General features: G+C 52.2%; 1 protein-coding gene across 3 annotated transcripts in view; it reads right to left on the bottom strand.

The window, feature by feature from the left end:
* The window catches only part of ZDHHC14 (zinc finger DHHC-type palmitoyltransferase 14), a 219,628-nt gene that overhangs the window by 15,723 nt on the left and 190,337 nt on the right, over nucleotides 1–13,568 (bottom strand). For 2 of the 3 annotated variants that reach the window (XM_054697935.1, XM_054697933.1), the window contains exons 6-7: nucleotides 5,415–5,517; nucleotides 4,354–4,463 (exon numbers count right to left, since the gene is read on the bottom strand). In XM_054697935.1, the coding sequence (XP_054553910.1) occupies nucleotides 4,354–4,463; nucleotides 5,415–5,517 (213 nt within the window). The remainder of the gene's footprint in view (nucleotides 1–4,353; nucleotides 4,464–5,414; nucleotides 5,518–13,568) is intronic. The other variant, XM_054697936.1, reaches the window with a different exon arrangement.

The following is a 13,568-nucleotide window of genomic DNA, read 5'->3' on the forward strand; positions in this document are numbered from 1 at the left end:
TGTGCCCCTCTCCCCCTGCAACAGACCCACCATCTCCTTCCACGCCAGTGCCCCCCGCCCCTTCTGGCCATTAGCATGCTGTCCAGCACCCAGTCCTCATCGGGCCACCCCTCTTTCTTACGGCTTCAAGGCTCTGGCACCCAGTCCCCAACTCTCTCTGCAGCCTCAAGTCTACGTGTTCTTATTACACACCGTGGCCCAGGTCATTCCCAAGGCGGGGTCTGAGACCTTCTTGTGCCCACGCACCCTCGGGGAGGGAGCCAAGAACAACCGGCACTCTCTCTGGACTTGGCCATCTCTATTTTTGTTTAAAGTTGGGATTTTCTTGCCCCAAATCAGTTTTCCTTCCACACTACTGTCCATTCTTCATGGCCAGGCTCAAGAGCCCCCAGTCCCTGCCCCTGTCCCTACACCTCCTTTCTTCCCATGGCTGGATGCTTGAAGAACCTACGCGCACCCACACCCCATGGCGCCTATCACCACTTGCCTGTGTCACAGTAATTTTATGGTTTTTGATTTTTTACTTTAAAAATGGATTAAGGGCCTCTCCGGTGGCGCAGCGGTTGAGCGCTGGGTTGGGAAGCTGCCGGCAGTCTCTGCAACGCCGGTTCAATCCCCGGCTGCTCCCCGGCCTCGGGAGGAGGGTCCCGCATGGCGCGCAGACCTCTCCTGCCGCCCGCTGCTCCCCTCAGCAGTGTACTTCAGTCCTTCTGCCTGCTCTGCTCCCCGCTCTGGCTCTGGTGAATTCTCTCTCCCTCCTGCGCTTCTAACTGTACCCAGTGCTTGTATGTATCAATCAATCAATCAATAAATAAATCTTTAAAAAAAAAAATAAATAAAAATGGATTAAAATTTTTTATTTATGTTTTTACTTATTGAAGTAACATTACATTATAACATTATATAGCATCCACCAGGTGGCATCTCTGAAACTCTGCATGGTCTATACTGCATGAGCTCACCACTGCAAGTCCAGTTCTACCCATTCACCTTCCATGGGGTTACGCTCTCCAGACCCCCTTCCCTTCTGGTAACCACAAATTGGTCTTATGGTCTGAAAGCTTATTTTTATTTTATTTAGTTCATTTGTTTGCTTGATTTCTTCACATACTGCATGTGAGTGAAATCAATGTTTGTGTTTCTCCATCTGGCTTATTTCACAAACACATTAAATACCCTCTCGGCCCATCCATGTTGTTGTAAATGGCAGGGTTTCACCTTTTTTATAGCAGAGTAGTATTCCACTGGGTCACAGTGATTTTACACAAGTGTCTTCATTGTCAGCACCTGCCAGCTCTAAGGAAGCCTTCACCTCTTCCTCCCTATAGCACTTGGTCCAAACCAGGGGATTCCTGCCTCCCTGGGCACCAGGGTCACATCATGTTGGCATCACCTATTTCCATGTTTGCATGTGTCATGGGTGTGAGCACCACCAGGGAAAGGACTGTGTCTTCATGTTTGCTATATCTGCACATGGACATGTAGGAAGTGCTGAGCAAATGCTTGTTGATGGAATGAAAAAATGGATTTTTTGTTTCACAGGGACAAATCTTCTGAATAATGCTTATAAAGACATCTTTTCTATACTTGGTGGCTCTGTAGCAACTACACAGTAGAGGGGAGTTTTGCCTTGAGTGAAGGCTCACCCTTGACCTTGAGGCTAAGGGTTGAATGGCAAAGGACAGTGAGGTTTGGCTATAAGTGGGGACTCCCACTCACAAAAACAAAGGTTCACAAAAATACACTTTTGGACTAGAAGACCAATCTGTTATCACTATGTGGAGCTTGCGCCACACTGCCGGCCCAGCGCTCCCCCTGAAATCCTGAGCAGCTTCCGGGAAACAACGACCTGCATGATTGTGCCTGCACAATCTCTTCAGCTTAGAGTCAGAGTGACAAGTCATTAAAATATGCTTCTGACAGCACCTTTAACTGGACTGTCTCTGCTCCAGTTTCAGCAGAATCCCTAGAGGCTTAGTACAGAAAACCCGCAACAACCAGAGCCACCATCTTCCGAAGGGAGGTGCCAGGCACCCCTGCCCGCCTTAGACAGGAACATTAATGGGCTTCTCAGATCAAATCTGTGACTCCTTCAAGGGTATAGAAGACCAGGGGTGAAAGACCAGAGGACATCCTGGAGGAAGGAAATGTGTGTGCTTGCGGGGGATGAGAATCAGGGGGCGGGGGGGAGGGTGGCCGGAGGGACCCCGTGGGAGAGATCCCTGTGGAGTGGCAACTGGAGGATGGGGGGGACTGAACTTGTACCCTCCCCAAATGTAGGCCGAAATCCCACTGGGGCAGGGGTTGGAGGGGTGGAAAGTTCACAGAAATGACCCTATTTTGAAGGAAATGAAAGTGCCTGTGGTCCTTTCTTTCTTCCTTTTTTTTTTTTTTTTTTTTTTTTTTTTAAGTGACAGGAGAAATTGAGGGAATTGCAGAGGATTTTATCCAGGCGCAGAAAAAAAACTAGGTCAGCAAGAGAGTCTGAAGGGACAGACAGCAGGGGGAAAACAAAGCTATTCAGGGCCTGCATCCTGTGGGCTCAGCCTGTTCAATGTCCGGTCCCACATGGTGACACTCGCCCCTTCTCCTGGTCCCCTGAAAATCTGGCCATATTCCCTCATCTCACCTCTTACCCCCACGCCCTCCCTCTTCGATCACTAACCCCCCTCGTTTCTCCCCTGATGGGCCAGCCTCTCCCTTACCTTGGGCACTTGGCACAGGCTGCTGGCTCTGTCTGGCCTCCCGCAGTTCCTTCTCTCTCATTCCCACTCATCTTTTAGACCAGGTCACCACTTGGACCCCACCTCTGAGAAGCACCCCCGGGTGTTCCGTGGAGCCTGCCCTGCCCGCACATAGCACTTCACCATGCAGACTCGCCTGCTTGGCCCTGGACACTGCTCCCTCACAGCCCCACCTCAGGGCCTGCTGCAAGTGTCTGGGCAGCAGCAGCGGCAGGTGACTTCTTAGGCCTGGGGACCTGTGGCACTGGCCTGGTGATGTTGGCCTGGCCCAGAGTGCATCTTGGGACGTTCTATCTTTTTGGTTTTCCACTCCTGACACCAGACTTGCAGGAAGACCCAGCTCCTCCCAGACCCGGCCCTCCCACCTCGCTGCCCCCACAGCTCTGGGGACACCATGCAGGGAACTGAACGTGTGTCTGCCCACACCCGAGGTTCTTCCTGGGAAGTGTGACCTCTCAATCATGAGCACACTTAAGAATGCGCTAAAGGCAACACAGCACAGAATTCTGGGAAGACAGGTGGTTCTGAGGCCCTGGCTGAGGTGCAGGACACGGCTCAGTGGGGGAACTGGTGGGACACCCCTAGAAGGCCTGGCCTGCTGAAGGGCACAGGTGGGTGAGGTTGGGCAGAGACAGGGCAGAGCAAAGGGAGCAACAAGAGGACGGGCAGAAAAACACTGACCCCTCTCATTCTGCCTGAGCAGAGTGACAGCTGTCTGTACCCCCTGGAGCCACGGAATCCACCCCAGGAGCGGTGCTTGCTCCAGAAATGCCCTTGTTTCAGAGTCCTGGCATGTTTGCTCAATAAATGCTTTTGATGACTGGTTGACGAATCTGTTGGAAATACTTTCCTCCATGGGCGTTAACTCACAAATAATCAAGAGCCGCTTGCATTTTGGACTTGCAGAGTCCTGACTTGGCAGCAGCCTGGCCAGTGGACACACACACTGGTTCTGGTGTCAGAGGTTGGGTTTGAGCGCTGATTAGCCAGCATGCACGGGCTGTGTGATCTCGGGCATGTTATTTAACCTCTCTCCACGGCAAGGAGCATAATAGTACCTTCCTCATAGGGACAGAGTGGGATTTTAAGACATTAACACACGTAAAGCACTTGGAGTGGAGCCTAACAGTAGCTTAGCAAATGCCAGCGGCTGCTGTTATTAACATTATCTTTGTTTTATCATCCCCACGATCTTCAGCCCACACAGCTCTCCCTCTGAGCTCCTTAGCAATTTTATTCTGTACAACTCAGCTCTTAGCATTTATTTTCTGATTGCTTCCTGTGCTGTGTTCTGGCTCTCTTACTGCTAACCACAGCTCCCTGCCTGTCATGGATGCTCAGCACCAGTCATTCATGCGAGGTCACATGCCTCAGTTTCCCTATTTTGACCCTTAAGTGATTTCCTCTAAACTTGACATGAATTCAGCTGAAGAACCAAAAAGGCACCAAGCAGAACAGCAGCTCTGCTTCGTGAAGGCCGTGTCTGGGGGATAAAGCCGAGAGCTGAGCTGCTCCAGTGCCCAGCTGTAAGGCCAGCTCTCTCCCTTCGGAGGCCAGAGTCCATGGCCAGGTGAGCCTGCTGGAGAGCGTGGTGCTTTCTGAATCTCACCTTGGAGAGATGGGCCCACACAGGGCCACGCAGCAATTTGTGAAGATGTTTCCATAGCTGTAGGGATTATAGTTTTCTTTTCCTCTTTTGTTCGACCAAGATCCTTTAATCTGCAAGAAAAGGGAGGTCAATAAGACTCACCGCCCTTCAAGTCAATTGGCCCACAAAGAATACAAATAATCTTTATGTGTTTCTTTAGCAGGAGAAACGGAGAAACTTTTCTCAAGGAAAATGAGCATGTACAGCAGGTTAGATTGGGTCAATAATCTCTTATTTCCACTACCTGGTACCAAGGGCCAGCTCACACAAGCCACGGAGATATTTGCCCCGCTCACATTGAATCTGCTGAATAGTAGCTAAGTCAATGGTAGTCAAGAGTCAAGTAATTGCCAATTATAGACTGAATTCAGTCTCCTGTGGGGCCAAACTCACTTGGTAACCTCTAATATTCAGAGCTACCAAGTACAAATGACCACATTAATATTCTCTTGACTCATGAATGTCATCAGCACCGTTTTTTCAAGGCTTTGAGGCTGATCCTGAAGGCTTTGACTGATTCTGACGAGTAATTCAGGTACCGAGGGACACTCTGCCAGAATCTATTCAGAGGAGAGAGGGTTGGGCTCATGTGGAAGGTTCTTGTCGCTGTAGAGAGAGGTCTCTACCTGCATAAGTGTATACAGAATCGTGGACAAAAAGCTGAACTCTGGGTCAGGGTGATGCCCCAAAATGAAGCGGAGCTGCTGAACATGAGACTCAGTGAGTGAGTTCGCCAGCATGGCCGCTCCTCTGGGGAGCTGTGATGAGCTTACAAAATGGCTGCCGTGGGGAGAAAGGGGTTGCCCCCTGAGGGCTCCGATGGGGTAACTTGGCTGACCTGAGTTTCTGAGTGAGGTGGTCCGAAAACCAGGCACTTGAGAGATTCCCAGGGGTGACCTGGAGCCCCACCTGCTCCCCTGGGCTCCCGGGCGTCCACCTGGGAAGGTGTGAAGACGCTGGGCCCTGGAGACCCTCCCCTCCCCTGCAGTGGACACAGAAGACCTCGAGACCCAGGCACTCACATCCTCGTTCGTCGTCTGGTTGGAGCTGATCAGGTAGGTGTGGAAACCCGAGAGGCCCACGATCGACCAGACGGAGAAGAAGCACACCACGGCCTCCAGCACAGTGACCCCGAGTCAAGGAGGTGAGCCCGGGAGGGCCCGGGATTTGGACGGAACCCCCAGCCCCTCGCAGGCTGCTTCCTCGGTGGAGACCCTTGGCCACAGCACCATAGCCCAGCGCAAGGGGCCCTGGCGCGCCCATTCTCTCACCCCAGTCCTGATCATCCTCCCTACCTGACCTTTGCCTTTTCCTGGTGACTCATGGCGGAGCCTGTGGTGGCGGCAGCAAGACTAGGACGCTAACCGCAAGCCCCGCCTTCCACGGGTGTCCTCGATACCCCAATATTGCACTTCAATCACAGACTCGAAGTTTGGTTTCCGAGTGCTGAGGGCTGTGAGGCCCGCGGGTATCTCCCCGACCTGGGGAACCATCACGTCACCCCCTCTCACTAGCTGCAGCTGACTGTGGGGCGCGGGGCTGGTGGGGCAGCTGCTGCCCAGGCAGGGTTCATCTTCAAGGCTGTCTCTCCCCCGACCCCTCTTTCACCCTGGGGGTGGGCTCTGAACCAGTGGGCATTTCTCAGAGTGGCATCGGGGGAGGGGAATTTGCACTGAGAGGAAGCTTCCTCAGCCCTTTGGCGAACCCCGACACAGAAGGCAGCCCACAGCTCTTGAGACGGTTGCGTGGAAGCCTGGCTGCAGCAGATGCCAAGTAACAGGGAGTCCACAGCTCCGCAGCACAACCTGTAGCCCAGCAGATAGTGGGACAGCCAAGAGGGTGGCGATCTGAAGAGACTAGAGATTTCTTCTGCCCCATCAATGTTTATAAAATTCTATTTACAAGATATAGAAGTTTCTCAAGAAAAAGAAGAATTCATCACAGTTCTGGGAGCTGAAATATACATCAGGCCCAAAGATAAATGACAGCGAGGGAAAGGAAATACTCATGCTGTGCTGTGCCCCGGAGGTGTTGCTGTCACACATCCCCACTGACCCGCTTCGGGACTGGCTACAGTTCATCGGGAGACCAGAAATGGATTGTCCGGCACCATCTCATCATCTGCCATGTCCCCGCTAACAAGGCATCTTCCAGGCACAGGGGGCGCTTGCACCCCATTAGTGGATGGAGCCCTGCCCGCTGATAGACTCTCAACATCAGGATAAGTCACTGGACTTGTTCTTGCAGAAGCTGAAACAAGCTTTACACTCAAGCCCAAACATCTAGAACTGCAAGCTTTCAGAAAAGCACCACCAGAAATGAACGGGAGGAGAATGTTCCTCTACTGGCGAGTCAGGAGGGCAGCCGGCTCTTCCAGGAGCCAGGGCGGGCCCCAGCAGGCCCTGCTGCTCCCTGTGGCGGGAGCCAAAGAGGTGAACCAAAGAGTGGGGGCAGCTGTGTCTGTGCAGAGGAAAACCAAGGTGGTATTTTAGAAAAGCAGATACAGATGGGTAGGAAGGATTGGCGGGGGGGACAGGGAGATGCAGAGAGGAGACCGCTACCCTGGGCTGCCCCCTGCCTGGGCTACCTCTTCCTTTCTCAGGTGGGCAGACGGGTATGGTGGAAGCCCAGGATGAACACAGGGATGGTGGTTCACGTGGCAAAGATGGCCTTGTTCTCAACTGCCTGCAGACAGAAGCTCCCCTTTCTACCCTCATCCCCCCACCCAAGACGGGACAGGCCGGGGAGGCCACCCATGTGAGCTCCACAGCACACGTGGGGGTGAAAGCAGAGGCCCAGGTAGAGTGAGCCAAGCAGTGGAAAGACTGAGTCAAGGAAGAGGGGGTGTGGAGGGAGATGACACCAGCAATGGTTGAGCACGAGCTGGGAGGAAAAGACCAGAGAGATCAAAGAGGAGGCGATAAACAAAATGGAGACGGGAGGTGACCAAGGAAGGAAAGGAGATCAAAGAATGGAACTAAAAGATTTACTTACTGAGCAACAGCAGCAGAGCCGAAATGTGACCTCAGAAGCACTTCGGTGTCACCCAAGGCTTGCAATTAGGTAGCATGATGGTGACATCAAATCTACATAACACGCTTAGGCACGAGCCACGTAATAACTGGCACGTCAAGGGGCAGGGGGATGATGAGCTAAAGTGGCCGCTGCCCCTTGTCTGGCAGCTGTTCCCTCTGCAAGGTCCCGCACAGGGATTATCTCCAAGGATGTGCTGTGAGCAGTGACATGGGTTTTAAAGGTTTACGGTAACAGCAATAACATAAACGCAGTTTTCTGTATTGGTATATCATGTGCTTTCGAAGCATTTTATACACAGCAGGATGCAATTTCACCGTCAGCTCAGCCACGTCCAAAGGCTCGAGTCTTAGGTCAAGGACAAGACGCTCTGCTCACCCCCGGGCTCACAGCTGCCCTCACCCCCACCGCCTGGCTCACAGAATCACCGTCCTCGCCTGGGCCCTGGGTCACATCTCAGGCTTAATCCTCAGAGCAAACCAGTGCGATCTCTACTTAACCAAGAGGGAAACTGAGGCAGAAAACAGTGAAGTAATTTGCTTAAGGAATAAGTAAGAGCTAGGATTTGAGTCCTGGCATTCTGGTTCCGCCAGTTAGACAGAAAGGCTAGGGGTGGGTTCCTCTGCTAGTTCTTTCAGAAGGACACGAAAACCCTAACCTCTGTTGGTGGAGATGGGACCTTCTGGTCAGGGCCTGTGAACACACTCAACCCCCTCCACGTTTACTCTGAGGCTGAGGTACAGGCACCAGAACAGGTGCCGGGAAGCACCCATGTCACAATGAGATGCAGGAACACACGTGCACACAACAGTCTCTTACACGCTTCAAAACTCATTTGCCGATTCTTTTAAAGGAAGAATGTGAGGAAACATGCCAGCTCCACTAGGGGCCAGTTTCATACGCAGTTGGATGTTCCTGCAGTTACTATGCTTCTGCCTGTGCCTCTCCCCCACCGTAAGACAGAGGGTGCTTTGAATGCCTGCAGCCACCGCCCAAGAGGTTGCAGCCGAGACTTAGACTAGATTATCAGAGATTGAAAAAGACCGAAAACACCAGTGGGGATAACCCACCCCCCGACTAGCCCCTGCCCCACTGAGCTCTGTGCACCCAACTCTGTTCTTGGGACAGGCAGGGGTGGGTGGGCAGGAGGAACCCACTGCCCTAAGGGGACAGGGTCTATGTGTCCCGGGAAGGCAAGCCAGGCCTACAGGGGTGGGGATACAGGGCTGGGCAGCACATGAGGACACCCCAGTATTCTGCGACTCACAAAGGTGAGGGGTCATGGACCCAAGTATTTTTGACCTAACTTTCCATTCTTTTCTCAGAAAAAATGCCCAGTATTTTTTATAATGTCAGAGGCTTAAAAACTCCCCTGATATGTGGCTATACAAGGACCCCGTATTACGACCTCCTGATTTATTTAAATCCTTCGTTTTCCAGGTAGGAAGCTGAGGCCCAGAGAGGCCACGCAACTCACAAGAGCTCACACAGCAGGGCAAGAGACCGGGAAGAGGGTCTCAGACAAGAGGAGAAAAAGGACACTTCTCAGGACGCCAAGTGACAGACACAAAGTTTGTGGCTTCGGAGCTCAGGGCTGCACGGCAGAGATGGCCATGATGTCACACCCTGCTCCTCAGCCCGGGCCTCAGAGCCCCTGGGAAGAGCTTGTCTCCATTAACCTGCCCCTGCCTGCCTCTCCACCGCAGCAGTCAGGCTGCCTGCGGCATTTTTTGCCAAATCCACATAATAGCTTTATTTTTTAAAGTCTGTGTGTTTCATGTGGGTTTTCTCACTGACCCAAGTCCCCTGGATTCCAGGAGACCAGAGAATGCTGAGGCCCTTCCCGTCCCAAGCTGGCTACGAGGGCCTGGGGTCTGGCTGTCTGGTGGGGATTTCCTCGGCCTGGGCGCCTGCCGGTTCCTGTGCTTCTTAGCCTGGTTCAGGTCTCTGTCTTGGTGCTTGAGGGCCTCAGGATGTTGTTGATAATCATTCATTTCTTCTAAAAGGTAGAGTAAAATAGGCAGTGCTCGCTGACAAGATGCACTTTGTTGGGAGAACAGAGATCAGAGAAATTTCCCTTCTGTACTCTGGAGTGTCTACATCAGCATTAAATACGTTTAGATATTTAGGAACTTGTCAGCATTATTTCCCTCATCAAATAGATGGCCTATAATTCTTAGATAGAGACAGGAACACACACCTGTTCGCGGTACCCAAGGGCCTGTTACTGCATTGCTCTGTGTGTGTGTGTGATGTGTGGTGCATGTAATGTGTGTTGTGTGTTATGTATGTTGTATGTGTTGTGTGTATGGTTATGTGGCACATGTAGTGTATGTTATATGTGTGGTATATATGGTATGTGTTGTATGTGTGGTGCATGTGGTGTGTGCTATGCATGTGTTGTGTGTTGTGTATGGTGTGTTTGTGTGTGGTGGGGGGGCAATAAAGTTATGGAGTGGCCACAGATTAATCTGGGCAGTTATTGGAATTCCAACCAAAATCCCAACTGGAATTGAAAAAATGGAATTCAACAAACTCATGCTAAAATTCATCAGGAAGAGAAGATATGTTAGAACAGACAAGAAATTGTGAAACAGATGCAGGAGGGCTCGGCAGAGGGGGGAAAGCTTTTCAGGTAAACTAAGACAGGTGAGACACCTCCAGAGCTGCAGTAGGGCAGGACCGAGTGGGGACGGCTCTGGGCATAGGGCGGGAGGGAGGCATTTCGAATCAGCAGTGGCGAGAATGACAGGTTCTCCAGGTGTGGCCCCTGGAGCCTGTCGGGTCCCCCAAGACATTTTCCCGGGGATTCTGCGGATCACGACTAGCTTTGTAGCAATACCCAAAGCTCGTCCGCAGCTTCACTATCATGCTGCTTTCAGGGCCCAGGGGTCCGCCATGCACGATGAGGCCGTTACGCTCACGCTGACTGCCTGTGCACCTGGGCCTTTCTGTGTTTAAAGTCTTCTCAGTTTGAATTTCAAACACGACAAATAAAAATAGATACAGTCCACACAAATGAAAGCTCTTTGGGCTCCTCAATAATTTTAAGAGTGTAAAGGAATCCTGAGAGCTAAAGTTTGAGAGCCACTAGAATATCGATACGATAACAGAATATGAAGAGGTACTGGGGCACTCATTAAGCGTTTGGGAAAAATAAAGTGACAACTTCAGCTTGCACCACACACATAAAATTGAATTTCAGATAAATTACTGTGCCAAACTAAAGGAGCAAAATATAAAGGCATTAGAGGAATAAAGGAAATAATCATACAGTTTCGGGGTGAGGATCCAAGGCACGAAGGCCAGGAATAATGGAGTGCAAGATGAATAGGTTGTTGTTAATAATGATACCCCTTTGTATGAAAACGTAAAGTTAAAAGCTAAGTGAGAAATTGGGAGAAAAATACTGGCCAAAGATATTTAAAAAATTACTGCTGAGAACCCATAAAGGACGCGTTCGTAGGGAAAGAAAGAACAATCCGGTCTAGAAACGGACCAAGGTTATGAATTGGCACCTTGTGGAAAGGAGAAAAAGGTCAGGAAATGTGAAAAGATGTGCACCCCGATTGTTACCCAGAAAATGGAAATTTAAACAATGACATTTTCTTCTCCCCATCAACTGGCAAAATCGCAGCGCTGCAGGGACCCAGTGTGGGTGGCGGCCAGGGGGGACGCGCGGTGGTGGGGGGGGCAGCCTCCTCAGGGGACGCCACGCACCTCCCTCCACACTCAGGTGTGCTTCGCGTCTGACTCGGCGCTGCCGCACGCAGCCGTCACCCCCTCTCTTGTTTTTGAGCCATGAGAAACTTAGGGAATCTGAACACCCCCAAGGAGAACAAGCCACATCCCCGGGCCGGGAGCTGCCAGAAATCCTGAAAGGCGAAGATGTAGGACGAGGCAGATGATCCCTTCTAGGGACAAGCAGCCCCCAACCCAGTTCAGGCATGTGTGGGGTGCACAGAAGGCATTCCAACTCTCAGGAGACCACACGGAGGGACCCACAAACGTCCACAAAGCTCTCCCTACAGCGTGACGTTTCCTCTGCTCTAACCGTTGCGACTATTTGCTATTTTCCCCATGAGAACGCGTCCTTGTGTTCCTTGGGCGATTACAAAAGCCACCTCCCCTCCCCCACTTTGTGACCCTATGAGATGCGGCTGAAGGTCCTTCTGCACGAAATCCCGGCATCACACCCAAGGGGCAGTGGGTGGTGCTTAGTGGGGGTGGGGGGGTGGAGGCAGCAAGCACTAGTTCTGCAGACACCTGGGTGCATAAACTGGGGTGACTGAACCCCTCTGTGCGGGTCCAGTTGTCAGGGCACTCAGGACACTCTCTTGTCTTCTGGGGCCTCCTGAGGAGCAGATACCAAACCTGGGGTCACACTCCCCTGCCCTAGGTGTCCCTCTCCCGGGAGGCCTCAGACCGATGCACCTTCTACCACGTTCCACGAGACCAGAGGGATGGCTGTCAGATGGTGTGCCTGGAAATGAATGCAAATTGGGCTACAAAGGTTTTTCTGTCAAAAGCTTCCACAAATGTAGACTCAATTACCATTTGATTTATCAACCACAGCAAACTCTGTTTTGGGAGCCCTGAACAATAAGTCATGATTAAAAATGACTGTAATCCTTTTAATTGGACATTAATGATGTTATGCCAAAAAGACTTGATCTGCAGTGGCTCCCCTCTCTGGGGACCTGTTCCTCAGGGGTGCTGCCTCTGGGAACTCTGGAAGTCTACAAGGACGAGGTGTGGACGCGTGCTTCCCCCACAGGGGCTTGCCTGGCTACTCTTATTTCCGACATAATGTGACCCTCGTAGGCAGGCACCAGGACCTTCTCCCCCTTGCCGGTGCTTCGTGCAGCTAACTACAGAGGACCCTAAAGTCACTCTAGGGTGTGGGGCAGTTCCCGTGTGATCTCTTGTCTCCATCAGCCTCGGGGAGCCCACAGTCCAGTAAGACAGGATCAGGCAGCCCCCATGGGCATCTCCCCTGCCAGGCCTGGGCTACAGGGGGAGAGGGAGGGAAAGGACTTGGGTTATAGGAGCCAGGGGCAGGCAGGGAGGGAGAGAGACAGAGAGGAGTGGGTGGAGGATGCCCGTGGGCCAAGCAGCTGTCCCTCCCTCACCTGCAGGCAGTGCAGGCCCAGTGGGGCCCACAGAGGAGCCTTTATGACTGCCTCCCTCCTCTGCTCCCTGCCGGCTCTGTCGCCCCCTGGAACCAGCAGCCCTTGTCTCGGCCTAGTCACAGCACCAGCTGGTCTAGGCCTTTCTTCTGGAGCTTCATGTGGGCTGATGAGGAGCCTCTGATGTGTCAACGTTTCCGTCGCTGGCACCAGGTTCCTTTTAAAGCGCGTTGGTCAGTCATCTGTGAAGCGGGTCTGTTCACAGACACACTTCATCACTGACATTGTTTTTTGCAGATTTACTCTAAATCCAGTAAATCCAGGGTGAGAAACCTTGGCCTGTGCCCTTATTCCTTGTTAAAATATTTGTATGTCATAGTCGGGGGTCAGAGCTGAGGCCATGGAAAAAGCTTAAATATGCAATTTTCTTGCCCCTGACAGTGGCCACTTGCGAAGTTCCCACCGGACTCCAACTCTTACTCTGGTAGTTCGGCCGGAAACCCTCCTCCGGGCACGAGAACTCGGTATCTAAACAGATTCTTGCTCACGCAGACCGCAGGGCTGGGGAGGGCAGGCTGTGGTAGCACTGCTGTCCACCAGGTCACGGAAAGGTCACAAGTCAGGGCCACCCACAGAAAACCCACCACCTCAAGAAAAACTCCCAGCTCCCAGGCCTCGTTGCGGGGGAGCTCACAACAGCTTTCCGGGGTTCGCATTTCTCTGATGCCATGAACTCCACCCCATAGCAGGCGGGGTCCAGTGAACACAGGGACCTTGTGCCATCCCAGGCCACGGAGCCCCTCCTGTCATTATTACAACCATGTACTTCTCAAGCTGCCCTCAGAAGCTCCCACCCAGCCATCCGGTGCTACCCCCAAAGCACACGGGCGTCCAGAGGAAGGCAGGCGCCAAAAATACCGGAGGAATCCAGCCTTACTTGTAAAATACAAGTTATCACTAATCACCATAGCTTACTATTTCCCCCCAGATACACCGCAACCCAGTAGCACCAAG

Source organism: Talpa occidentalis, unplaced genomic scaffold (genome assembly GCF_014898055.3).
Source record: "Talpa occidentalis isolate TD23 unplaced genomic scaffold, MPIMG_talOcc4v2.1 talOcc4.2, whole genome shotgun sequence".
NCBI classification, from domain to species: domain Eukaryota; kingdom Metazoa; phylum Chordata; class Mammalia; order Eulipotyphla; family Talpidae; genus Talpa; species Talpa occidentalis.